Source organism: Agelaius phoeniceus, chromosome 6 (assembly GCF_051311805.1).
Source record: "Agelaius phoeniceus isolate bAgePho1 chromosome 6, bAgePho1.hap1, whole genome shotgun sequence".
In the NCBI taxonomy this organism is placed as follows: Eukaryota; Metazoa; Chordata; class Aves; order Passeriformes; family Icteridae; genus Agelaius; species Agelaius phoeniceus.
Genome location: NC_135270.1, coordinates 60,028,958 through 60,056,623, shown reverse-complemented (window position 1 = coordinate 60,056,623; position 27,666 = coordinate 60,028,958). Strand labels below are relative to the sequence as shown.

Below are 27,666 nucleotides of genomic sequence, written 5' to 3'. Positions count from 1 at the left end.
TTGTTTTTAAAATTTTAAAAGTTTAATAGTAATAAAATGGTTATAAAAATAGCAATGTAATTAGAGTAATAAAAAATTGGACAATTTGGATTAGGACAATATGAAACAATAAAAACAAAGAGTTATGGACAGTCCGGGTACCTTTTTCTGGGCAGCACACCCGAAAAAGGACCCCCGTTAACAGAGGATTAACCCTTAAAAACAATAACCTGTTGCATACTCATACATTTCATACACGATGCAGAAATTCCATTCAAACACAGGATTCTGTCTGGGCAGTGTCAATTTCTTCCTCTGAATCCCGACGGCAGCTGAGCGAGGCAGGAAGAAGTTCGTTTCTTCTGATAATGGAGCAATAAATTCTCTTTCTCTGAAAGATTCAGGTGTCCTGTGGCTGCTGTCTCCGTGCGAGTCCTTTCTTTAAAAAAAATATCCTACATAGCATAGTTTCTATTTTAACCTTATGTTATAACCTAAAACTATATTTAACACACTACTTAAGAAAATTAATACAGCATAACTTTCTAACATAACACATGTAATATTCATTTTAATATTTGCGAAAAGCCAATCATAAAAGAGGCATTTTTCACAATTCAGGATGACATTTAGGGACTGGAACAAGTCCAGGGAAGGGAATGGAGCTGGGGAAGGGTCTGGAGCTCAAATTATGGGCTCAGCCTGGAGAAAAGGAGGCTCAGGGGGGACCTTGTGGCTCTGCACAACTCCTGATAGGAGGGGACGGATATCAGGAAGAATTTCCTCACTGGAAGGGTGATCGATCACACACGGGAATGGACTGCACAGGGGGGTGGCGGAGTCACCATCCCCGGAGGTGCTGAAAGCAAAAAAGACACGAAGCTATTCCAGAGGATCCAGAGGAGCCACAGGGATGGGGAAGGGTCTGGAGGGGCCTCATGAGGAGCAGCTGAGGACACTCGGTGTGCCCAGCCCGGAGCAGAGTCAGACCCTGAGCAGCCAAAGCTCCCTGAGCAGGGCAGGGGCAGGGACGGATCTCGTCACTCTGGGGAGCCCAGGGAGCAGCAGGAGCTGAGGCACGACAGGGTTAGGCTGGATATCAGGAAAGGTTCTTCCCCCAGAAGAAGGGTGCTGGGCACTGAACAGGCTGAACAGGGAATGGCCACAGCCCCAAGCTTGACAGAATTCGGATCTGGGACAACGCTCTCAGGCACAGGGTGGCATTGCTGGCGTGTCCTGTGCAGGGCCGGGCGCGGGACTCCATGATCCCTGCCCGCTCAGGACACTGCGAGTCTATGAAAGACTGGATGTGTTCACTCATGGGCTGAGCTCATCGACCTCAGAGGAGTTTTCCAACCCGGTGACCGCCTCCGTATCCCTGCCCCGCTCCCGCCGCACCGGGTCCCGTCTGAGGGCGCCGGCCCCGCCCCGCCGTCTCCAGGCGCCGCCGCCAAGAGAGGAAGTGTCGTAAGGGCCGACAGGAACTGGCCGCGGGTTTTACGGCCGCGGCGGCCGCGCTTGGCGGCGGCGGAGCGGGAGCTGCCCAGACGCGGCGGTGAGTGGCGGCGGCGGGGGCACCGCGGGCCCCGAGCGCTGCGGGAACGGCGCCGCCCGCGCCCGCAGGGGGAGCGGGGCAGCCGCCACAGGGCGCGGCGGGGCGGCGAGGCGCGGCCCGGGCACCGTGCGTGCCTTTGTTCGCGCCCCCCCCCCCCCCCCCTACTCCGCTCCCCGCCGAGCGCGGCCCGTGAGGCCGCCGCGCCTCTCCCCCCCCACACACCTTCCCGTGGCCCCCGCTGGGTTTGGCGCCTTCCTCCTCCTCCTCCTCCCCGGTGAGTTTGTGTCGGTCTCTCCCGTAGGATATGGCCGAGGTACCGCCGGGGCCTAGCAGCGTCCTGTCCCCGCAGGGGGACACGCTCTCCCCCTTCCCTGGAGGAGGAGGAGGAGGAGGGGGGGCTGCTTCCTCCTCCTCCTCCTCCGCCGCCTCCTATGCCGCCGCCGCCGCCGCCTGCACCGGCGCCCAGGACGAGGAGGCCGAAGAGGAGGAGGAGGAGGAAGAGGAGGGACCCGCGGGCGGACGGGAGCAGCAGCAGCGAGGAGGAGGAAGCGACGGCGGCAAGGGGGGCCCGCAGCACCGCCACCACCACCGCCACCACCACCACCCCCCGCACCACAACCACCAGCTCAACGGCCTCATCAGCCCCGAGCTGCGGCACCTGCGGGCCTCCCTCAAGGGCAAGATCCTCGGCTCGGAGGCAGGGGCGGCCCCCGAGGGGCTGGAGAACAAGCGAGCCAGCAAAACAATGGGCTCCGGACAGCAGCAGTCGTCGCCCCCCAGCGCAGCGCCCTGCTCGTCCCCCCACGCCAACCACCTCTCTCCCCAGGGAAGGACTGCACCCTCTCCTCCTCCTTCTCCCCCGGCTAAAGGGGACAAGAGCCAGCCTGCTGCCACAACCACGGCTGCTGCTGCTGCTAAGACTGCAGCCCGCAATGGGCTGGCAGGAGAGACTGGCTTGGAGGAGGAAGAGCAGGAGGAGGGGGATGAAGGAGGGGAGGAGGAGTCGGAGTCCCTGCAGCTACTCTCCGAGTCCTTAGAAGCAGCGTGCAGTTTGAAAGGCTCGGGAACGGACTGTCAGCCCGAGGAGGACCTAACGATACGATACGTCCAGTATGAGTCAGAGCTGCAGATGCCCGATATCATGAGACTGATCACCAAAGATCTGTCTGAACCCTACTCCATTTACACATATAGGTATTTTATCCACAACTGGCCACAACTTTGCTTTTTGGTAAGTGCCGGAGGGAGCAGGGAGGGCAGGAGTTGGGAGTGGCTTGGGGCTGGGGAGGACGGGGATGGAAGGGTTGGCGTTTGTGGAAATACTTTTTAATCATCTTTCTGTGGGTAAGGCCGAGCTTTTTTGGGAATACCTGTCCCCTTGTGACCCGTGCAGGTACGAGTAAAGCACGTGGCCGAAGTTTTGCATTTGTTAACACGTGTTTTAAATGGTGGGGAAAGGGTTTGAGCACAGGGCTAGGATCCAAGAATTCAGGGCTTCTAATCTTGGTTTTGACATTGGCTTTTGTGACCTTTGGTAGCTCATTTTATGATTCTGTCTCAGTTCCTGGGCTTGGATTTAAAAAAGAAAGTACTTAGTCCACTAATGCCTTGTAACTGCTTGCTAATTCTTGCACAATGGTTTTAAAATTGACTGAAGCAGGGCTGGCACATAAATGTTAAGTGATAGGTGGAGAGGCACTGTGAAAGGTTTAGCAGACTTTTTGATCTGTGAGCTTACTTTGACAAAGACAAGTCCAACTGTGTTGCTTTTACAGGTGTGAGAGTGCTCGCAGCACGCAGGAATGCTCACGTTGGCTCCCTGCACTAACAGCATATTTAGTGTTGTATTCTTCCCAGTGCACTGTTGAAAGGCTGGTTTAGCTGCCTCCCTGCCTTCCTAAATGTTTAGCACTTTCTGTGTCTCAGTTGCATGCTTTTAGGATGACAATGCGTCCACAGGTAAATGAAAGTGAGTAGAAGCTGGCCTGAGGAGTGCATGTGCATAGCAAGGGCTTAGCTGTGCTCGGTTTACTCATAGCAACAGTCCCAGCTGCAAAACAGAGCGTTTAGGGGAGTTTGTGCCCCTTCCTTGCTAAAGAAAATGATGATTTCTTGTCTCTTGATGTTTTACTGAAGGCTGGACACCCCTCTGAAAGTCTGATTTAGCCAGAGCCAAGGCACCCTTCAGTTCAGGGGTATCTCTGAAATTTTGATGGAATATGAGCACAAGAGGTGAGGCTAGTGGAGCCCATCTGGCCTTCAACTTCCTGAATGCTCCTGGTTTAGGATCTGCTAGAATTTATAGCAGGATTGGTATGGTTTGTAGGAGGATTTTCAGAACTGTGCCCCTTAAAACCCTGCAGAGGCAATACAGTAGGATTACAGGAAGTTGAGCAAAGCAAAATGTTGACCTTCTGGAACAAAACAGAATATGGAAATATTGGAGAGCATTGTTGGATGCAAAGTCATGTTTGCCATTACAAGGATGCTGATCAGAGCACGGTGATGTTCAAACACTGAGCTCTGCCTGTGACAGATTTACCTCACACTGAGAGTAAAATACTCAAGAATTACCAAAGTCCATCCTTTGAGCATCAGGCACAGACCTGGTGATGCCAATGCAGTGCTGGATACTCTTAGATCAGAATGCATTTGTTTAGATTTTCACTCATTATGGGGTTTTTTTTGTCAGGGAATAACTGGAGAATTTTGTTGTGAGAAGAGCAATGACAAGTTGTTTGACAGAAAACTAAAACAGATGATTTCTAATAAGTGCATTTAAAGAGTAAGATATCACTCAAAGGAAAGAAAGCTTATTTTGTAGTGACAGCTTCATTTTTTGATAGCCCTGAAGAATCAACAAAACTTTTCTTGAACTCAATGCATTTGCCATTTTTTTTTAGAAAGGTGAAACAATGTAAAGTACATAAAAGTGTAGAGAATAATACATGGCTGTGAATGTCTAAAGCCAGCAAATTATCTGCTTAATAATTTGAAGGTCTTGCAGCATACTGAGTCAAATTCATGTATGGGGAGCTTGGGGTTTTTTGTGACTGGTTTTAATGTTTTTGAGGTTTGTTTCTTAGAGGTTGTCTTGAAAATTTTCTGATCTATAAAATATAATTTGTTCCTGCAGTTAATGGACTCCTGAACTACTTCTCTCCAATAAATAGCTTTAAAATATTTATCTTCAGTCATGGACTGCATATTTCAATTAGCAAGAATTGTCAGGATGGTGAGCCTGAAGCTCAGTGCCTGATCTCACAGAATCATTTGATTTAATGCATTGTGGCCCCACACCCTGCTGGTTTCAGGTTTTGGCTGGGTTTTGAGTGTTTTGGGAAGAGGGGTTAGCCTGTGATTTGATTGTATTTGAAAAAAGATCTGTAAGGCTTCAGCCAATTCCTTTGCTGAATTTCACCATCACCTTTTGAAAACTCCTCCAGAGCACATTCACCTGTTTTCCCTGTGCCCTGTCATGGCACCTTTGCTTTCCTCTCCCTGTGAGGGGTAAAGACTGACACCACTGAAATGTAAGGTGGGATGTGTATTTTCCCTAAACAGACAGCACTTGGTGAATCATCTAAACCATAATTTCCCTATTCTGACAATGCAAAGCTAATTTCTGGGGACATTATTAACTTTATTGCATGGATCTGAAACTTGCTGAATTTTGGTTTGGCCTTCCCAAGCTGCCCAGTTGCTCTAAGGGCTGGTGCTTGTTTTCCCTGTCTCTTCAACTCCCTCTTCCTGCCTTATGCCAGCCCCTGTGTTCCTGTGATTTTGGGAGCCAAGTTACCCCTCTGACCAGCTTTTACTTGTAAATGTGTGTGTATTTAGCTGTTTTAGGGTGATGCTCTGTTGGTTTAGAGCTCCAGATCTATTCCTGCAGGATGTCCCAGGTGCAGGAGGAGAGGTGGGAGTGCACAGCTGGAGGGAAGGCAGAGACCAGCCCTGACTGGTCAGTAGTGACCACAGTTTTGCAGGCTCAGACCACTTCCTAACTGTACACCCAAAGAAGAAGTTAATATTCACTTCAAAAGGACCTGGAGATACTGAAAGTCTTAAAACCCTGTTGAATTCAATATCTAATTTATCCACATAATTGTTATCCTGACTTTAGGGGTAGCAGCTTGGGAATACTGCTCAGTGCTGAGGTGTCCCACTGCAGCAGTATCTGGACTGTGGCAAGGTAATAATGACATTTTCCTCCATAAACTTCCAGTGGAAGGGTCCCTGTCCATGGCAGGGGGTTGAACTAGATGATCTTTAAGGTCTTTTCCAACCCAAACCATTCTGGGACTCTGTAAAACTCCAGCTGTCTGTTCCAACTCATGTTTTGCCTGTCTTCAGACGAGCAGTTTTGCACTGTGTGTTAGGTGTGGGTGCCCAGTGAATGTCTGGTTTTTGCTTATTCTCAGAAGCTCTGTCAGCCCAGTTTCTCCTCAAATACCCACTCCTCTGTCAAAGAATGACAGGGGCAAGGGGCATCTTGTGTTTCATGGGAGGTATTTTTAAGCAATGTTACATCTTTGTCCGCAGATGGATTCTAAATGCATTTTCAACGTTGCAGCTTTCTTTTAAAGTGGTTTTGAAGCTTCTCGTCTTAGCAGTGCTAAAGTTCTGAAGCTTGCATTTCAGACTGATACATTAAATATTTCAGAAAATTGTTTTCAAAATCCTTTAGCGTGGGAGAGGTGAGCTTAGGAAACCTTGCTCTGTGCCAGAGTTTGGGTAAGACAGAATGTAATAAAAGGCTGAGTGTTGTAACCTCTCCTGTAATTCACTGTACCATTCAGCTGCCTTTTAAGAAAAATCTAGAAAATCTATGCTTTTATTGGGTTCTTAACTTTGCCACTAGCTATAGCAGCATTTATAATTTAAACTTTCACAAGTTTAAAAATAACCTATTAATTCCATGTAAGTGGTTTTAAATGTGTTGTAAATCCTAAATGACTGCAGTTAAGTCTTGTTTTATACTAATGCTTTGCATTTTTTTAAATTGGATTTGATTCAAGAGTCTTAGTGTGTTGAAATTAAGACTTGTAAGACATCATCCCTGTTCTTCACTTGTGGAAAACCTGGGGCTTAAAAAGGAAGAACCAGAAAAGTCAGGAGGTTGTCTGAGAAGTCTTCCTGGCCTCGTGGCAGATGTAGGAAGAAGTTTTGTAGGAGAATTTGCAAACTTTATATTCCAGTTTGTTTTTGGGGAGTGATCTCACTTTCAGACAGTCTCTCACTGTGGAAACTGAAGTCCCTGCAGCACCTGAGCAGGTGACAGCAGCCAGGGCAGTAATTCCAGGGGTGATCCTCACACAGGGGGGAATTGCTGCTGCCCAGGTTCAGGGAGGTGGTGATTTGCCAGGTCCTGGGGAGAGCTGTGGCTGAGGTGGCCCAGTGAGGTTAAAACCATTACCCTGAGTGTATCCTCTAATGGCATTTGGTAACTTGATCCCTAAATGGGAGCCAGCTCCTACCCAGCTGTGCCTGGGATGGTTGGGATGGACTTGGGTGCAGGTGTGAAAGGAAAAATGCAGTGCAGGTTCTGCTGGGTTTGAATTGCAGAATATTTCCCTTTTGGGGCTAATTGCTGTTTTAATCTGCTTTAAACAAAACTGACAGGATCTGGATATTAAATGCATACTCAGACTGTGGCTGACAGACATAATGCCATCTTTGATAATGAAATTAATACAAATTGATTAATTCTATGAAAAATAATGTTCTTGCTGATTTACAGACATTTCTCTACTAGCTCTTCCAGTATATTAAAATCTGGTTTGTTTTAAGCATTTAAACTTATTCATAGGAACAAAGATGATGCAAATATTGGATTTGGATTCATGTATGTTAATCCTGCTACTAATAACTTACTATTGGAGTAAATCTTGTAGTACTCTGTGGAGTTTATAACATATATAGTGACTTAGGCTGAATTCTGTTTGTAGAAAATTGCATGTTTAGAAGTACTCTTGTATACCTGAAAGGAAAATTTGGCCCATGATTATCTTTTCCTAAATGATGTTGTGTGGGAGCTACTTTTCTTCCCTCCTCACAACTCTCCCTATTTCAATCTGGGTTTTTTTATTCACAGAGTTTAACTTTCTCCAGGAAATTAAATTGTAAAATTGTGCATCATTTTGGTTTAGGTTCATTTCCAGCTTTAGATAAGGTTGGAAAGAAGGAGAAAGGAGAGGAAAGGCAACAAAAACCCCTCTAAATGAGGTGGAAATGCATTACTCCCTTTGTGAGTGGAACAGCTGTAGATTAACTGCCAGACTTACCTGCCTAAAGACAGAGAAATAGATTTAAGGGTTTGGAGAACTGGTAACAGTCATTCTTTATTCAGCTCTCTGGCAGCAGTGGTAAAACCTGTGGGTATTTGCTTCTTTGATCACTGAAACAAAATTCTTTGCTGTTCATTTAGCATTTTAAATATATGATTCATGAATATAACTTTGCTAAAAAGTGCCCTGGACAAGAAAGAGCTCAGATATGAAATGTCTAGCTTGTCACTACTCCTGAAGCATGTAAAAAAAAAATATATATAAAAATATCTTAAAAATTCTCCACATAACTGTTAGGATCAACAGTTTGCACGTGTTCACTCCAGGGCAAAGCACAACTATAACATGCTAGTTTGTGGTGTGCTTTTTTTTTTTTAGTGAGGGATAAGATTACATCGAGGTACTCTGCATAATTATAGCAATGTTCTGAGCAGTTTGTCTGATGATACTCTTTATTTAACTCCCTGCTTTTCTCAGGTCTGAGCTGAGATACAGAACTTGCCTTGAACTGAACCTTTGCATGCACAGCTCCTCTTTTCTGTGGAATAACCTGTGTTTTGGAACAAATGAAAGATTGCTTAGAGGCTCTGTGTTTCAGTCCAGTTAGATCATGCTACAGTTTCTGTTTGTTATTTTAAAAACCACTTGTTAGATTGTTCAGGGTTGTTCTTGGATACTGCTGAAATGTGTTTTCCTGCCAAATAAAAACTTAGCAATAGTTATATTTGCTTCAGCTACATTAGAAATGGGATTATAATCATGCTGTATCACAGGGCTTTGGAACTGCAGCTTGTACTTTCTTTGGCTGCTTCATTTCACCTTTGCTGCAGCTCCTGGTTAAAAGCTGACTTGGTTCATTACCCCCATCCAGGTGGAGATGCTCAAAGATTTGATTCTTTTTGGGGTGAAGAGGCTGTGCCTGCAGTATAACCTGCAGGAAGGGATCTTCTGTCCAAGGAGCTTTGGCCTCCAAGCTGTGCACAAGGGTTCAGGTCGTTGAGTTTATACCCCAGACTGTGGAGCAGTGAGCTCTGGCTTCACAGGTGGCTGCTCTGAGGCCTGGCAGTGCTGGCTCTAGCAAGTCCTTTTCATTTGCCATGTCTTAGAGTTGTAAATTTGGATTATCCACAGCTCTTGGGGCAGCACATGCTTGTGCCAATCATGTGCTGTGGTCCTGGTTTAGCTGCTGCACTCGAGCCCAAGGCTGGTCCTCCCTGCAGCTCTGTCAAAGGCTGTGGATCCACTCACACAGCCATATGTAAAATTAGGAGTTTCTTTTTATCTCTGCCCATCTTTCCTGAGTGCCCAGGAATTTGTTTTCCCCTTGGATGCTGTCCCACTCTGCAGCATTACTGAGTTCTACTGCTGCAGGTTATAATGTCATAATCCCTTGTGCTGCCTAATCCCTCACTTAACATCACTCAGTTTTCCTTTCTCTCATGGTGAAGTTTTGGTGAACATAGTGGGTGTGCAAGTGGTTTGCTGAGTGTTTGGGGAGGAGTTGGGTCCTTTCCTTTTTGGGGTTTTTCTTGTTCATATTTCAGGATGCCTACGTCTCCTTGACCACGGTTACTGTGACAATGCCACTGGGATTAACTGCCAGTGCTCTTAACAAACGAAATCCCCCAATAGTTAAAATGTGTGAAATTAACTGTGCCTTTTTGTTTGTTCTCTGGGTGTCATGTGACTGAAAACGACAGTGTCTAAAGATTAAATGCAGCAACACTTTCCTCTGATCCTTTGTGGCCTTGACATTAAAACCAGACAAAAATTAAGCATGTTATCTAGCACAGCCCTTACACAGGAAAATTCAGATCACTATAAAACAGGAATGGACATTTTTCCTCTGCAGAAGTCCATATGAAATGGTAATTTATGCCTTAACCTGGTCTTTTATTTATTTATTTTCCCTTTTTAATCACACATGTTCTTACCTGTAGACTTTGTGAAATGATAATGTGGTTCTCTCCTGGAATAATTCATTGGTTGTTAATTGTCCTGGATCTTTATTGGAATGTAAAAAAGCAATTAAGTCTTTTAATCTTAGTAATACTTTTGGAGACACTTTTAAAATTTACTTCGTTACCTTTTCATAGCTTTACACAAACAAATTCTGTGGGGCTCTTTCACTTGAAAAATGAACTGTTTTGCTGCTTTTGGTAGCCCTGTGGATCCCAAACTGAGAATTCCATGCGTGTATGTTTGTCTTTAAGGCCATGGTAGGTGAGGAGTGTGTAGGTGCCATCGTCTGCAAGCTGGATATGCACAAAAAGATGTTCCGCAGAGGTTATATAGCCATGTTAGCAGTGGATTCCAAATACAGAAGAAAAGGAATTGGTAAGAATAGCCTTTTTTTTTTCTTCTTTCTTCTTGAAATCCTCTCTAGCTGGGATAACTGTAGCTGTCATAAAGATTTAAGCTGAAGTGAAGTTGAGGATGTGGTGCTTTGTGTGTCATCCTCGCCTTACTCAACAATACAGGCTCCCCAGTGGATTTTCTGATTTTGTTAAAATAACCTGAAATGCCCTGTGAGGTTCACACCTGGGATCTGATAAGGCAAAAAGAGAGGCAGGCAGCAGCCCCTTACCTCTACCTCTGCCAAATAACAGTGGGAACTGCTTTGTGGTTTTATGTGTGCCCTCATCGCTGTATTTCCATGTTGTGTTCAGGCTCCTTTTTTACAGTGAACTTATTCCCTGACTTCCCCCTATAAATTATGCATATATTACCCATCAGGGAGAATGTATGGAGCTCATTATTGTATTAATCAGGGAAGAAAAATAGCTGTGTATTGTTACTTGAGTGATTGAAATGGAGATCTGTTTTGTTGGGAAGGTACGTGGTAAAGAAATCACTCTTGGCAGGGAGTTTGCCCTTTCTCATTAATCAGTTTTGCCCTGGTGAAGGGATTTTCATTCTAACTCCAGTTAGCCAAGTTGGCTTAATTAAATATCTCTTCTTATGGAACTTAATTTTTTCATGCTGGTTATTGTGAAATTACATTATGTAAGGTATTTTTAACTAAATGTAGACGTCAGCTCCAAAGCTTAGAGCTGTGCTTCACCACTCATCCACACTGAACAGCTCATGCTTCTGTGATTAAAGACAGAAAATTACTTGCAATCAAAAAATACAGTGATCCATTGCAGAATGTATCATTGTGTTTGCTTTCTTCCAGAAAAAACCCTCCAAAAAAACACATTACCACGACTGTTCAAGCATGTGCAGATTCTTTCTTTCCCCAGTGCAATTCAAAAGCCATTGTTGGTTTCTGTAGTGGAGCAGAGGAAGAGGATACTGAGAAATCACTGTCTCTCCTTTCCATTTAGCTGAGTCATGAAGGAGTCTGCCATAATTTAATTGCAGGTGCTTGGATTCAGAAGTAAATAAGAGCTAATGCTGTTATTATGAAGATCACTGCTAGACTTTTCCTTCACTTTAGTCAGTGGTTAAATTAGAATTATATACATAGAATTTATCTTTAAAGCCTTGCTTACTTAACATCGTATCTGTTGGCTTTTTCCTACATTTGCCACCTTGCTGTTTCTCAAAGTGTGCTGTTAATCTGAAGATCTGCTTTAAATGTAGAACAGTTTGATCATCGCATTCAGTGAAAATCTTACTTGATTAAAGTTTTGAGAATGTATTAAAACATTCTGTAGATACCTTGGGGTTTTTTTTCCTTTTCCATAGCTTTCTTATGGAAGTGAGATTCATGCAATTTCACTGAACAGCAGTTTTTTCCACTAGTAACTTTGAAATCAACTTTCAATTTCACCCCAATTCTACAGACAGGTAGGGATATTACATTGTAGAACTGTTGTGAAATAGATGAAAAATAATGATTAAAAAATTAAGCTAATGCTTGACTGAGGGGAAGGGATGGGCTTTGAGAATATTATTAGATACTAGCAAACCCAAATGGGAATGAGCCATAAAAACAGTGGTTTCATAAGTTCTGTTACTAATACAAGTATTTGTTTTAGTAAGAGGAAATTCCCATGGAAGATGAATGTCCTTCAAGTACATGCCAGCAGATTTTGACTTTAAATGCAACAAAAAGGAATGAATCACATCTTGGAAGGCTATATTTAACACCATGTTGAGCAGAGCAGCCAGTTTCTAATATCCTTGTGTTACAAGAATCTTGCACTTCAGCTGAGTCTCTGGATAACTTCACAGATTATTTTAGTGTTCAAACTTGAGACTGCAGCTTGACTGCAACTCCTTGTTTTTCTTTGCTCCCTCCTTTCCCCAGGTGTCATGTCATGTAGGTAGCACACATTAGTCATATATAAACTGGCATTTTTGTTTTGCACTGCTACTCTGACACTTACTGAAATCTGTGTTTCAGGTACAAACTTGGTTAAGAAAGCTATTTATGCTATGGTTGAAGGAGATTGTGATGAGGTAAGATTTTATAATCAAAACTTTCATAATATAAATGGTTTGCACTCTCTTGTATGTGGATTCATTTCACAGGTTTTTCTTCTCCAGGACTTTTTTTAGGTGGGAAATAAGTTGGTAAGAAGCTCCTTTATAATAAAAGAGAAAACAACCTCTAAAAAAAGTATGGCACAAATAGGAGATGAACTTTCTAAATTTGTCCTAAGTGCTGAAATTCAGCAATTTACATTGTGAAGCTGCCTCAGCCTTCACTCAGGCCCATTTTCCTGCAAGGGCCCCATTTGAGGTGCAGCTGAGCAGTGGGCAGAGCATGTCCTGTGTGGCCCTGCCATCCCTTCAGAGTACAGCCAGGCACAGAACAGTGTGTGCTGTGCTGCTGCAGAATGTGGATTTATCACAGGCACTCATCAGCCTGTTGTGACACTGCACAGAGCAGGGCTGCAGTGGGTTAGCTCAGACACACAGACCTGCAGGGAGAGGGACTGAACCACTTCCCTACAAGCTGGTACTCTTTCACCAGATTACAGTTCCTGCTTTCTTTAAAAATATAAATATGTACATAAAACAACTCTATTGTTGTGTGCCTTGTTTAACTTGTGAGGAGCTCTCCATCCATCCATCCATCCATCCATCCATCCATCCATCCATCCATCCATCCATCCATCCATCCATCCATCCATCCATCCTCTTACCCAGGTTATCTGTCCCTTTAACGTCCAGCTCCTTGGCACAGTGCACTTGTTGCTGATAAGTGAGCACTGTCATTTCAGTGTGTCATAGTTAATGAGCCTTTGATCTCTCTGTTATCTCACTTCAGCTGCTCCCTCCATTGTCCCACTGCTCCCTCCATTGTCCCACTGCCCTTGGGGAAGTTTCTTATGCAAAGCTACAATTGGTGTCACAGGGCTTTTGGCAAACACTCCAGTTTATTTTCCACTTGTTGTGTTTCTCCTCTTGCAGCATCCCTGCCTGTGCTCTGGCTTCATTCATTGGCAGATTTATTCTTCCCCTCAGATCCCTTCATGCCTCTGCTTGCTGCTGTCTTCTGCCCCCTCACCTTCTAATTTATGTTGTAGTTGGGCACTACAGTGCAGCCTGTAATTCTTTTAAGGTCTTTCTTTGGGCTTCTTGCTTCTATCCTTGTTTCTAAAATGCTTTCCTCTAATCTCCTTTACTACTTGTCTACACTGAACTAATCAGGGAGAGATTGGTTGGTTTGTTCTCCCCATTGCTTTCCACTATGGTCTTGAGTTGATTTCCCATTTCTAGACTAGTCAAGATTTTTTTAAAATTGCAAAATACTTGAGGATCAGGGTTACAGTGTTCACACCACAGCTGCAGAAGTGAGATGCAGAGAAGGGAAGTGAATTGCCCACTGTTATTAGAGAGGCAGGAGTAGAACTGGATGTTTCTACTGAAGCTCTGAGTTGCAGTAATTACTGTGTAATTTCTGAATCTCTGTGTGCTACTCCTCATGTAAATTCATTTTTAGATTGGACTATCTAGCAGGTGACCTCTAACAGTAACCTCTTCTGTGTCTTTTTCCTCTACCACTGTCATATTAATCCAAGATCCTTTTTTGCTGGCATTTTATCTCCATAAACATGAAATAAATGTGATAAGGGTTGCAGGTCTGCAGTGAGGTCTCATTAAGTGTTAGTCACAGATTTTCCTCTCTGGTGCTGTATAAATGCTTTGGACCAGGGGCAGAGGGCATTGCTCAGATTCTGTCTCTATTCAAAGGCACTGCAATTCAGACTCCTTGAATTGTGTGCTGGATGGGGCCAGCCGTGGTTTTGGAGCTGCTGTTTGTAGAATGATGATTCCAAACACATCCCCTGATTTTTGGGGGCTTTTGCACCAGCTGAGTCTTGTGCTGGCACTAAATTTTGGACTGGGAGTCCTTTAGGGAGCATGGAATACAAGCAGAGTATTTTACTGATTATTTTTCTGCACCATCAACTGAGGCACACCCACAATTATTTTTATTTATGTTACTCTTTTCCACATATAGGTTATCCACAACCAAACAGCCAGTGTTTTCATGTTTGTTTTTTTCCTTTGCCACCAAGTAGGTTTCTTCCACATACTCAAAATGGTGTAAAATAAGGAGGTTATGTGGTGCAGTGCTGAGTTTTGAGTCAGACCAGAATCTGAAAAATCTAACTAGGCACCCATGAAAAGCTCTGCCCAACTCTTGGGTCTCACCAGTTTTCACAGCAGTTGTCAGGAGATCAGTTTCTGATTAATTGATGCTTAAAGCTCATCAAACACAAAGTGGTGCATCATAATAATTTGTCTGTGTGAGGCATAGAAATAGTTTAATCATCCCTGCAGCTTTTTAAGGTATTTTTCTACATCTTTGAATAAGATCAGAATCCTGATGAAAATAAAAAGATACTGCTTTTTGAGATAAGATGGAGTGCAATTAAAAGCAAAATGCTATTTTCTGAAACTTGCTTGGAATAGGATTAAAAACATGAATATGCAGCTGTGGGTGTTGTGAAAAATTTCCAAAGGCTGCTTGGAAACTCTTCCCTTCAATCTAATTATGGAATAGATGCAGTAAATAGACTTAATTTTAATAATTTGTGGCATATAATCTGATAAATGCCTCAGTCAGTGTGTTGCTTTTCAAAGTATCAGAGATTTGGCTTTGGAGGTACCAGTGTTGAGTCCTGAAAAACAAAGGATTTATACAACACCACAGATGAAAATCTTGACAAATCACAGCTGATAGGTGGCATTTCAAAGCCTGCTGCAATGTTCTGGTGTTTAAGGACATTTTTTTCCCCTGGAGGCTGTTTTAGTGGGAATAAACCAGGGCAGGCCTATGGAATGAGTGGGTTACAGTGGTCAGCACCCTGCCTGAGGGGCAGAGTCTTCCTCAGGGGTGTGGAAGATTTTCTCTGGGAAAGCTGTGGAGTGACTGAGGAGGTGAATAGAGTGGAATGGAATCTGTGTGCAGGGGAGGAGCTGGCCATGGAGCTGGCCATGGCCTACATTAGAATAGAAACCAGGGAAGTGATCTGCTGTTGGGGGTGGGTGCTTGAACCAGAAATAACCTTCAGGCCTGGAGAAAATACTCACACAGCAGCTTCCAGCTGGAGTGTCTGCATATAACATTACAAAACTTAGGCATCTCTGATTGGTATTTTTTTTTTTTTACCTTTGTGACTTTTTAAAAATATTTGATGTTCATGAATTCTGATATTTGGGGTAGTGAACTGTACTGGGCTGAGTTTCCAGTGGGTCACAGTGATTTAGGATAACTCTGGGCTGGTTGCATAGAAAAGGGGAACTATGGAAATAAATCAGGTGAAGGTGAGTAGTTCTGCTTTCAGCTCCAAAGTTTTGGAAATATTTTTCTTCCAGTTTAAAAGAGAAAAGCATGTGCTGACTGCAGCAAGGTGGGTGTCTGGCTGCTTTTTGTACTGTTTTTGCTGGCAAGCAATTTCCCACAACTCTACAGCTGAAGGCCATCCTGTGGAACTGTTACATCCCTTAATTACAATTGGAAAGGAGGAGTTGTTCATATGCAGGTTTTCCATCTGTAACAAATGACTGAGGAATCTGCATACAACCCATTCACTTGGTGTTACTGAAATAATACAATATTTCAGTCATATGAAGTGAATGGATTGGTAACTAATGAAAATAAGACTCCAGTAATGGGACTTCAAAAACCCTTTTTAAGCAAAAATGTAGAACATGAAAGGGAACCACAGATTTTCATGAGACTTCCCATTAGAACTTCAGGGTGATTTAGAGTGGGGTTTCTGACCACACTACAGGTGTGTCATTTTAATTCAGCACCACACTAGTAAAAAGGAAATGTGCATTTTTATGGAATCCTGTTTGAAATCATTACATTGCTGATATTTTTAGTTTCTCCCTAATCTACAAAACATAAAAAGTATGAACTTTAGATTTTTGGGTAATGCCTATCTTTAAAAGTTAAGGCAGTTAAATTGATTAAAGACACTGGACAAGCCCTCATAACTTGAGTCTGATGATCTGTCAGACTTAAAAGTAAGGATAGCAGCCTCCTCTGAGTGCTGAGAGGACTTTCTTAATTTGGCTGTATCCATTCTTAATACTTTGCTTTTAAACTTGAGTTCCTTCAGAGTTTGAGCTGCAGAAGCAAGAAGGCTTGACCACTCCATTTGGCTTCAGTTCAGGAATAAATTAAAGGTGTGAAAATACAGCAACAAGGAAACATTGCACTCCACTCTTAATATAGATATCTTTTTGCTTCTAAGCCCAGTTAATATTAGAGTTGAGCTAAAATGTTTGGTTTATGAAATTTAAGATAAAAGAGAATGTCACAACCTTCAGAAAGTTGCAACTTGAGCAGAAAACACTGTTAAATCTAATCAGAGCTTTGCTGCCCTTCAGGGGAGGTGTAGCTGTGTTATCAGAGGATTTAACAGGCATATGTTACAACAAAATCGACCCACAAGAGCAGAAATAAATGTAACAATTGAAGATTTGGAGCTCGATTGAAAAGCTCACACAGGAAGAGATGCGTTCTTCACCAAAGGAAGCTAATGAAATCTGAATAAAATATGCCTGTGTTTCCTTTTCAGATAATAGAAACATGTCCTCATCTGCAGTATGTTGAGATCAGGGAATTACTTTTCATTGTGCTGAGGCTTCCTTAGAAATACCAGAGCAAATCTCCTGCATTTGCTTTCAAGATGAGCATTCACTTAGGTAGTGGGATTCCAAAAAACCTGTATTTCAACATTTAACCACTCCCTTCAGCTCAATCACTGCAGTGCTGGAAGTGTTTTAGCATTGCCAGGTGTTGGTGCTTGCAGTTGAATAGAGAGTTGTTACATCACGGTGCCAGGTTACTGAACCTTTGAGAAAGTGAATGCCCTTCATAGCTGAGAGTTCAAATAAATAATCCTCTGCACAGGTCAGATTCCTGCTTTGGCTTCAGTGTTCTGTTTAAATTGGAATTAAGGAGTTGTACAATGTGTAGAAAATAGCCTTCTCCAGCAAAATGATGGTGCTTCCATAATTTCTTACAGATGAATAGTTACCCATTTTAATGGATGAAGGATGTTAGGAGTTCTCCAGTTCCCACAGGACTTACTAGTAATGTTCTGGGAAGTGCCAAACAGAGAAATTCAATCTCTCAATCTTGTCACAAAACTAAGAATTGAATTAGGTTGTCTTAAGTGTGCAGCTACAGCACTGCCCTGCTGTAATTTAAGAACTCTGATGATTAATATTTCAATGTGTGACTCTTAGTTCCTTTTTTTAAAACTAACTGTTTCCAAGTCTTATATTGTTCATTGGGTTGTTATCCCCAGCTTCATTGTTCTTTCAATGTCCTTACACTGAGAAACACAGGTGGATTTCCCATTGGAATGTGGCAGCCAGTGGTTAGACTGGTCACCTCCAATAAGATTTAAAAATCCTTTTAATGCATTTATTTGACTCAAGTTTCAGGCCACTCTGACCACTGGCTGCCTCCCCCTTTCACACTGGCCTAGCCACTCCTCAGACTGCAGAAAACAAACCCTGTGGAGAGAAAAAGGAAAGGTTTTCTGCCAGGTGGCTTTGGAAGGAGCTCAGGAGCCAGCCTTGAGAGGTGGCAGGAGAGGCCAGGGAAAAGGGAGTTGGAATGTGTGCCTGAAGGAAGGGAGGCCACAGAAGCCACAGAGCAGATGGACTTTAACTGCTCTACAAATCCAGGCTGGTATTTTGCTCCTGTGTTTTCATTCTATGGTCTTTCTACAGTGACCATCAGTTGCTCTTTAATATGTGGATATTCACTATCAGAGGTGTATGGAGCCCAAGCCTTGTTAGTTCAGCCCCTGTTCTTGCTCATAGCAGAACCTTCAATAATTGAGTTGAACACCAGTCAAGAGGCAGAGTGAGTTTTTATTACATGGAGGCAATGCAGGGCTTGTCAGTTGTGGCAGAGCTCTGTCCAGTGCATGTGTAGAAAAGAGAGAGAGAAACAATTCTGAAAACTTCTGAACTTTTTGTGATTAATGTCTTGTTAAGGCCAGTGTAGTTTTTTACCTGTGCTTGAGAATTCTGAGACAATTTTGAGTCTAATGTGGACTACTCTTGGACTTGGCTTTGGATGGTCTGAGTTATTTCTGACAGGTCTTTATGCAACTAGGATCTTACCAATAGAGGGGGAAAAATATAGAAAACTCTGCTTATTCTTCTGGTGTGCCCTGTGATTTGGGTTTAGGGTATTTGCTGGTACCCAAATTGGATCAGACTCAGAGCAGCCTGGGATAGTGGAAGGTGTCCTTGCCCATGGCAGCAGGGGACTGGAACTGGATGATCTTGAAGGTGCTTTCCAACTTAGACCACTGTGTGATTCTTGTGCTGAGCAAAAATATTCACTGCAAATGTTGGGTCTGACAGCTGCTGTCAATTCAGAGCTTTTATCTACATCTAACTCCAAGGAATCAGGGGTCAAAGATACTAAATCATTAAATCCTCATGTGCCAAGGTCTTGTGACATGCAGAAGTTCAGCTACTCACTCAAAAGATGTTTTGGACCCTAACCTGTTTGGTAGCTTGGGTTTTGGGGGAGGCTGTTTGGGATTTGTTTGTTGATGTGGTTTTTTACCCTTGTTACGAGGTGGTGAACTGAAATACTGTTTACAGCCAAGAATAAAATCTTGAATGTTGTTTACAATTACAGTTGTGGATGAAATGCTGTATTATATTTTTTTTAATGTGGAAATGGATGCTTAATGTGGAAATATTGCTTAATTAAGTAAAGATAAGAAGAAATGAATTCCATTCATTGCTAACAACCATACCTTTAAATAAAACCTTTGGAATTGGTTCAGCAATTGTGTACTGCCAACTAACATGACACGCTTTTTTTTCTTTCTTTTTCTTTCTTTTCTCCCTTAAAGGTTGTATTGGAAACAGAAATCACAAATAAGTCTGCTTTGAAACTTTATGAAAACCTTGGTTTTGTGCGAGACAAGAGGCTGTTCAGATACTATTTAAATGGAGTGGATGCACTGCGTCTGAAACTGTGGCTGCGTTAGGAGGCCCCATCCCAGCCAGCAAGCGACGTCCCAGCAGCGCAGAGTTGTCCTTTGCATGCAATGCAATTTGTCCCAAATTGCTTTGCAAGGTGGACTTTTAGTACTTTCCATGCAGCTCTTAAACCTGTCAGTGTCCCATTGAGTGTCGCACACATTCGTTGCACTTTGGCATGGCGCATTTGTTCCGAATTAAAGCCGATTGTCTCAGACTCCGAGTCCTTTTGGTACCAGCCAGATGTGCCAGGTGATAGCCAAGATATGTTCATTCATTTGCAAGTCTGCTGACTCTTTAGGACATCCACACAGTGAACGTTTTAGCAGAGAAAACCTGGATGGGAACGCCGCTTTTGGTTCCCGAAAATTCAAAATAAAGCCAATGTAGATTGTAAAATTCTATAAGTATACTAACATTTCATACAAAAATTGCCATAGTTTTCTGGGGAAGAAGAAGAAGAAAAAAAAGGCTTCAATTTTAGGTTTTATTTTTCAATATTGAATTTTTCCATTCTTAAATATTGGTACCTCAGTGATTAGTGAATGAAAAAATGTATTGTAGGGTGGGGTGTGTGTTACAACGAGTAACCATTAAATTGCGTCTGCCAGTGCCTGTATAGATAAGTATATTTGTCTTCACCTCTAAGTTTGGAGTGCATGCTTTTATTCTTTTACTTTCTTCAGTTGTCTTTGCAAGGAAAAAAAAATCTGCTTTTATTTAAATTCTGGATTTGATAATAAATTATTTCAGATTTTTATAATTCGGATACTTCTCCCAAACAAGGGGTTGGAAGGCCCTTCTTATAGCAAGAAGTGTAAGCTATTTTGAAAACCTTGAGTAGCTGCTAAAAGAACCTGGTGGCACCAGTGAATCTCTGCTGGGTTTGGATGCACTTTTGTCATTAAAAGAGTGAGGGACTTCTTTTAAAAGAAGATATAGAAAATTAATGTAAATTGGTATGATTTTTATTTAATCAAAATTATTGCTAGAAGCTCTGAGAAACAGCTATTTTAAGATAGTTGGAACAATTTTTTTCAGATTCAGATTGCTTTGCTTCAGTGTTCTAAAATGCTTCAATCTTTGGTTCTTGGTCTTGGAAGTGAATTTCAAGGTGTATCATATTCATTTTCAGCTGCTCTCATTTTCTCAACTTACATGAGCTAAATTATTGGGGGATTTTTTTTTCCCCTCTAAAATCAAAGCAGCGGGGAAGGAATTCTGTCTCTCTTTCTTGCATTCACTCTTGCTCTGTTTTTCTTTTTTTTTCTTTTCCTTTCTTTATTTGGGCTTACATAGGTTTTACCAATACCCATCATTTTTTTCAGTAATGACAGCGTCGAGGTTTTCTTGTTCCGTGTGATTCCATAGCCCAGGTCTATGAATCAGTTGGGTTGGGTTTTTTGTTTTGTTTGTGGGGGGGGTTTTGGTTTTGTTTTGGTTTTTTGAAAGACAAGAATAAAGGTATTAGGTGACTTGTGGAAGCACCTCTGTAATCAGAGATCTCAGAGTGTTCAGAGTTGGAAGAGACCCACCAGGATCAAGTCCAGCTCTGAGGTGAATGGTCCTTACAGGGATCAAAAGGATGAACTCTCAGTGAATCCACTCTCATGGAACCGAGCGAATTCTCCAGATTTGCCTTACTACACTTTTTTTTTTTTTTTTTCCTTTTTAGGGTTTGGTTTGAGTCGTGGGGTTGGTTTTGGGGTTTTTTTTTTGTTAGTTTGTTTTCATTTTTGCTAATTACTGTACACTAAAAACAAAACCAACAAAACCCCTACCTCCAGTATCATTTGGAAAAGAGCCCTGTGCAGGAAAACTGGATTTGAGCAAAGCCACCTTTTGCACAGACCAATCGCACATGGTGATGGACGATTCTTACCATGTACAAATCATGAGTTGTATTTGAAAATAAAGATTTTTAATGGAAGTTGGCCCTGCTGAGTTTTCTGCTTGTAGAGACACCACCTGTGCTGTCGAGGGGGTCTGTTCCCCTCAGTAAAGAAAACTCATCTTTAAACGGTGCCCAAGACAAAGTGTTGTAAGTGGGGTCTGTTTCCCCCAGGACATGCTGGAGCTCAGCCTAAAGCCTGTGTGTAGCCACTGCTGCCTTGTGACACCATAAAACCTCTTGTTTTTCTGCCAGTTTTTCTGGGTGGCTTTTCAGCAGTTTTGATCAGTGCTAAGACTTCGATGTTGGATTCAATCCCTTGAGTCAGGTTTCCCTCAGCTGTGGTCCAGGATGTAGGGGACTACCTTGGAGCTGGATCAGGAAGGTTTCAGACCTTGCAAGCAGCTGCTGGACTTGATTCACAAATTGCAAACTGGGCTGCCTTGTGTGTCTTGCTGGGGTTTCAGTCTGCAAAGCCAGACAGGCAAGTTTTCTATTGGTTAATATTTAAGCCGTGGGTGTCTTCAGATTCAAAAGCCGACTGGCAAGTGAGCTGAAATCCCTCCTCACTGCCAAAATCATTCCTCTGGAGCAAACTTCAAATACAATCTGGTTGGTTATTGTAAGAAGTGGTTGCTGCCATGCCTGTGTTGAAAATACCGAGCAAAGTAGGTGTAGATCTCCCTTTTTTTGTTTTTCAATATGGCCTGAAAGGTTATGCCATGGCTGCTGTGTCACAGAGTTCACTGCAGGAGACACTGAGCTGCATGTGCTGGGTCCTGTCAAACAGATTTGTTCTCTGTGCTGCTTGGGATTAGGAAATCAAGTGGGAAGCCTTGAATTTGCATAGGTTTTCAAAAGGAATCTAGCAAGGAAAGGTTGGTTATTTCTCCTGTCTGTTGCTAAACACAGTTCTCTCCCCCTCGCCTTTTTGCATTGACAAATCTAACTAAGGAGTTGATTGCTTTTATATTTAAATTTGCCCAAATGTTGCTATTGGCTGACATGTCAGTCTGGATGTTTGCATTCATTATGTTGGTTTTTTTTAAGAAATGATCAGGTTCATCACCTTCAAGGCATCATCAGATTGGTGTTGCAGAGTATGTCACAAACTTTTTCAGGGCACTGCAAGACATTGCTACAACTCAGTGCTGTGTTGAAAAAACTTCAGGTCTTGTATAAACATTACAACCTGTGTTGGAGTTCAGGTATCAGGTGGGCATCTATGAAAATAGCAAGTGTATCTCAAAATACTGGACTGCTGTTTTGAGTGGATTATATTCTTCTGTCCCTTTATCCTTTTTGATGAGAACAAAACCAGTGGGGTTACGAAATGTACAAGTTGTCTAAATACAATGCAGTCAAATAAATGGTTACGTTGTTTATCTATTTCCTTTTCAACGGGAATGTTCTAATGCTTGTTTTGCTTGCTCTACAAAATACAAACACACACTTGCTCAAGGCCAGGCTGGATGGGGCTTGGAACAACCTGGTGCCCCTGCCCGTGGCAGGGGTGGTCTTGAAGATCCCTTCCAACCCAAACCATTCTGGGATTCTGTGACAGAGAAATGGTGGGAAAATTTTTACAGGAGAAAACTGCCTATCATGGTTTGATTTAAAAACTGCCATGGCTGTGTCAGGGGCATGTTGAACATCATTTATCTGAACAGTGTCACAGCTGAACTGAAATGGGTCCTTTTTTATGGCTTTTAAGTCATGACTAACACAGACACTCTGGATTTTCCTGGGAGGTAAGGAGGGGGAGTTTCTTATTTTGGTTGCAAGCAAGCAAGAACTGAGAGCTGCTTGCAGCCCTTGCAATGCTGAGAACTCTTTCAAGCATACAGAGGAGTCCTGTATGTACTTAGAAAAAATGTACTTTTGAAATCCTCTCAAAGTACTTTCCATGTACTTTGAGCTTTATTCCATTTTATTTATCCCATTTTTGTCCAGGCTCCTAAAACCCTGGGGATTTGCCAGCAGTTGTGGCTGTGTGTGGTGTGTGGGTGACTGAGGGCTGTACCCAACCTGGCTGCTCCTCTGCCAGGAGCTCCAAGGCTTTTCTCCTTCCAGTTTGTTTGGATTCCTTACAGCTCCCAGTACCAAAGAGGAACTTTTTTACAAGGGCATGGAGTGACAGGACAAGAGGCAATGGCTTCAAACTGACAGAGGATGGATTTAGGTTGGAGATGAAGAAGAAATTCCTGACTGAGGGTGGTGAGGCCCTGCACAGGGTGCCCAGAGCAGCTGTGGCTGTCCCTGGATCCCTGGAAATGTCCAAGGCCAGGCTGGACAGGGCTTGGAGCAGCCTGGGGCAGTGGAAGGTGTCCCTGCCATGGCAGGGGTGGAATGGGATTGTCCCTTCTAACCCAAACCTTTCCATGATGCTGTTATTACAGTGAATATTCTCCAGCTGTTCAGCCCTTGCAGGTGGCTGGAGTCTGTAACCTCCAGGAGGGACACACAGATTTAAATCCCAGCTCTGCATCCACCACAAGTTCCATCCTGGATTTAAGAAATTATCTATCACAACCAAAACTGAACCCTGAGAGCATCAGCAAAAAATGGCCTAAACAGCTTCTTAACTTCTCTGAGAGGTGTTTTTCCTATTTTCTGAACCAGCTAGTGCTTTGATTTGGGGAATTTTCTCTTTAAAAATAAAGAAAGCAAAAGCAGGAAAGGAAAATTACTTTCTGCTGAAGTGAATGCTTCTCTCCAGGTGTCAAAGACTGAGAGAAGGTGACAAAGAAGAAGTAGTGGCCAAAGATTGAATACAGGAGCTTGATAACAACTGGTTTCCTACTTTCTGTCTGTAACAAGATGCCACCTGCTGCTCTCTTTGTTTGTTTGTTTGTTTGTAAAATACCAGTTAAGAAGAAGGTTGAAAAGTAGGTGACCAAGCAGCTTTGCTAAAGCAAGAAAGATTTATGCAATGAAGTGATTACTTATATGTAATAATAATAATAATACTATAGACTTGTTGAATAACCTGAGTTGGAAGGGACCCATAAAGATTATTGTACTCCAACTCCTGGAAAAATATGTATTATATTATATTATATTATATTATATTATATTATATTATATTATATTATATTATATTAATATATTATTCAATTACATTGTATTACATTATAATATTATATTTATTATATATTTTACTATATTTATTATATTATTTTTATATACATATATGATAATATATTTAATATGATAAATAATATATAATTTATATTATTCATATATTTTATATAAATTATAAAATATCTAAAATAATATAAATTATATATTATATTATTTTTATGTAGTATATATTTTATATATTTATTTTATAATATAATACATATATATAATTAATATAATAAATATATGATATTTATTATATTAATTTTACTATATTTATTATATTAGCTATTCAACCCCCTTCCAGACAGTGCCCTGACAATCCCTGTCCATGTGAACACACTCCTTTCTATGAGTAATCTAGAGCACAGAGTTAATTGAATACTCTGGTGTTGCCACAGCTCCCTCCCAAGGGATGGAAAAGGCTCTTAGTCTAAATCAAAATGAGTCTTTAATATCAGCAAGAGCAAACAGAGGAGCCTTGCAGTTGGATGCACTTGGTGAGAGGAGCTGGTGTGTCACTCCTGAGCTGGGCTAAGTGTGCTCCAGCCCCATTGACTCTGAGCAGGAGGCTTTGCTGGAGGAGATAATTATATAAAGATGAGCACCAGCTGCTCTTCAGACAAATTAAGGATGTCCTTGTCCCCCATGTCCCCTCCCCGTGCTGGGCTGGGAGTCCTGCAGCTCTCCAGGAATGAAAAGCAGTTTCAGGCTCAGCCCTAATGAAGGGCTTGCTCCATCCGTGCCTCCTGCTGCTGGTCAGTGATAAAATTCACCACAAAACTGACTTTTTTCTTTTCTTTGCCACCCATTTTTTTACTCAGGTGACTTGATCCAAAAAGCCTTTAGGTGTCCTCAGGTCTGAAGTCTCTCCTGTGGCTGGCACAGGGCTGTGTTTCTTGCAGCAATAAACTGAGTGTTAGGGATGAGTGAGCTGGGCTGCCTGAAAATGTAAACAGCCTCAGAAAGTAAATAAATTGGGAAGTGGTTCAAGCCACAAATGGCATTGGAGCCTTTTCCTGCAAACAGCAGAGATTTTTATCTCACTATCTGAAAGTGACATTCAAAGAACTGCTCTCCTGGGATTGGAAAAGAAGTTCTTCATTACAGGAAACAGGTCTGGATATGATTAAAAAGCTAAAGTGTTCTCCTTGGGGGTTTTTTTTTGTTTTGTTTTATTGAAGGGAAATTGAAAAATCTGCTGATCTCAATGAAGCAGAGATTACTGCAGTGGCTCCATTTATAAACTGACAAATGGAATATGGAGCAGACTTTTACAGAGGTGCTGCCTTGCACTGGGCTCTGTAATCTCAGTATTCTCACTCCCTCCTACTGTGTCAAAACAGGCCAAAAAATACATTTATTGAAATGTCAAACTTCAATGTTCTGGCTCTGTCCTTGTTGATAGAAAATAACTTTTCTATCTCTCCAACAGGAATTCTGTAGTTCTCTGTGAGACTGTTTTGCAGTTTACTGTGTGTTCTCAGAAGGTCCTTTGGAAGAAGTGCTCTCGGAAAACTCTCAGCCTCAGAATCCCAGGAACATTTTGAACCTACAGAAAGAGCCCTTTTGGGTTTTTTTCTCACAGATCCTGAGAGTGACTTCTCCTGTTTTTTCCTCACCAGCTGAAGAGCTTAATCCAAGTGTGGAAATAAAAATCAAATTCCAGAAAAATATTTTAAAATATCTTCTTAATGATCCACCCCTCTTCCTCTCCTGCTTGAGCTCTGCGAACTTTTTAGTTTCAAGCTGTTCTAACACTCAAAGGATGGATGACTGTGGGTAAGTTTTCCTTGGTAAATAGTTTCCAGGGAGATTTAGATTTCTTTAAGCTGCAAATTTCTGCTCCTTGAAAATGCAAAGATCGTTTTCTGGGGTTTCTTTTGGTTGTATCCAGCCCCAAAACTTTCTGTCAGCCTGCACTGGATGCATTGTGAGCTCTGGGCAAACTGGTTCAGGACAGGCTGGGGAGGAAAAAGGGGAAACTGAGGCAGGAGAGGCTGGTTGTGCTGGAATTCTTTGGATTCATGAATTCTGGAAATCAGAATTGCTGCTTCTTCAGAGGCAAGTGCTGTCATCCTGCCTTGGAGTGCATGGATTGACCAAACCTTGTACAGGTGGGAGCTTGGGATGTGCTGGAGGGGCGTCCTTAGGAAATCTGCTCATCCTCCACCCTTTTCTTCTCTCTGTGCAAACAAGAATGGCCTGAGCAAGCATTATCCTGCTTAAAAAACCTGATCACATGGCAGGGGAAAGGCACAGAAAAGAGCAAAGCAAGGATTTGGTGTGGGAGTTGCCATTTGTCAGCACTGGGTTGTTACAGGAGCCTGATCTCATGGACTTGAGCCAAAGCAGGTTTTGCTGGGGACTTTCTGCAGCCATGGGGTTAATCCTTAAAGCTGGTCCTGACACAGGATGGGGGCTCTGACTCCTGTGACTCAGATGAGGCTCGAGGCTTGGACAGCCTCGCTTCACCAAACAGAAGCTGAATTTTTCCTTAAAATTAGGACTTGAGGGGGAAATGGTGAACCACAGTAGGTCACAGCTAACAAAGCACAAATAAAGCAAACCAGCTCCTGAAACAGCAGCTACACCAGCAGCTGTCTCAGCTGGGGCAGCTCTCTGAAACCTCTCTGCAACAGGCAACAGCTTTTAATTGGCACTTCTAAATCCCTGCTGCCCATCACAGCCGTCCTGGCTGTCACCTGCCTTGGGACACGGCTCCCCCTCTCCAGCAGTGAGAGCAGAACGAGCCCTTGGCCATGGAACTCTCTGGTTTCTGGGGCTGAGATGACTTTTGGGGTATTACCAAGTCTCTTTTTTCCCAGCCCCACGAACGAAGAAGAAGTTGAGATTCATCAGTTCTGCTTTTCAAGGTTGTTTATTTTTTCTTATCTATTGCATTCCTTCTCTGACCTGCTGAGATCTGTCCAGCAGGTCAGGTTGAGGCACAGTGACTACCCTTGGGGGGGTGTTGGCTTTTTATACTAAAAACTACCTGTACTTTATTTACAATAATTTTCCAATACCTATCCCCTATGTTAGACAGTCTGTCTCTATTCTAAACCAATCCAGAAGTGCCACCATCACAGCAGAAGATGGAGGACAGGAAGAGAAGAAAGGACAGGACACACCCAGATTCCTCCATCTTGCCTCTTGAACCCCCATTCTAAATCCCCAAAATTCCACTTTTTCACCCTGTGTCAAATTAACTATCATTCTACTCAAACTCTTGTGGCTTGTAACTCTTCACACAAAGTTGGTAATTGTTTCCATGGGCTAAAATAGAAGGCACAGGTGGTTTTGACTCCATGCCAAGGTCTCTGAGCCCCTTGCCAGGGTCTCAAATCACGCAAGGCAGCCAGAGGAATGTGCTGGGTCCCGACATGGAA

General features: G+C 42.7%; 1 protein-coding gene and 1 long non-coding RNA gene across 6 annotated transcripts; one reads left to right on the top strand and one right to left on the bottom strand.

The window, feature by feature from the left end:
* On the bottom strand, positions 1 to 1,892 carry LOC143694429 (uncharacterized). The gene is made up of 2 exons (XR_013182910.1): positions 1,757 to 1,892; positions 1 to 418 (listed from the first exon to the last, which is right to left on the bottom strand). It is a non-coding gene; the product is annotated as an uncharacterized LOC143694429 (long non-coding RNA).
* On the top strand, positions 1,445 to 22,540 carry NAA30 (N-alpha-acetyltransferase 30, NatC catalytic subunit). 5 transcript variants are annotated; one of them, XM_077180841.1, is made up of 6 exons: positions 1,445 to 1,534; positions 1,836 to 1,898; positions 1,950 to 2,765; positions 10,035 to 10,158; positions 12,176 to 12,231; positions 19,131 to 22,540. In XM_077180841.1, exons 2-6 carry the CDS (start codon positions 1,839 to 1,841, stop codon positions 19,266 to 19,268), a joined length of 1,194 nt encoding a protein of 397 aa, XP_077036956.1. In that variant the 5' UTR covers positions 1,445 to 1,534; positions 1,836 to 1,838; the 3' UTR covers positions 19,269 to 22,540. The 5 variants fall into 5 exon arrangements, with proteins under 5 accessions (XP_077036956.1, XP_054490486.2, XP_077036953.1 ...); XM_054634511.2 differs by having other exon boundaries at positions 1,447 to 1,534; positions 1,836 to 2,765; XM_077180838.1 differs by having other exon boundaries at positions 1,481 to 1,902; positions 1,948 to 2,765.
* Positions 22,541 to 27,666: the final 5,126 nt, after the last annotated feature.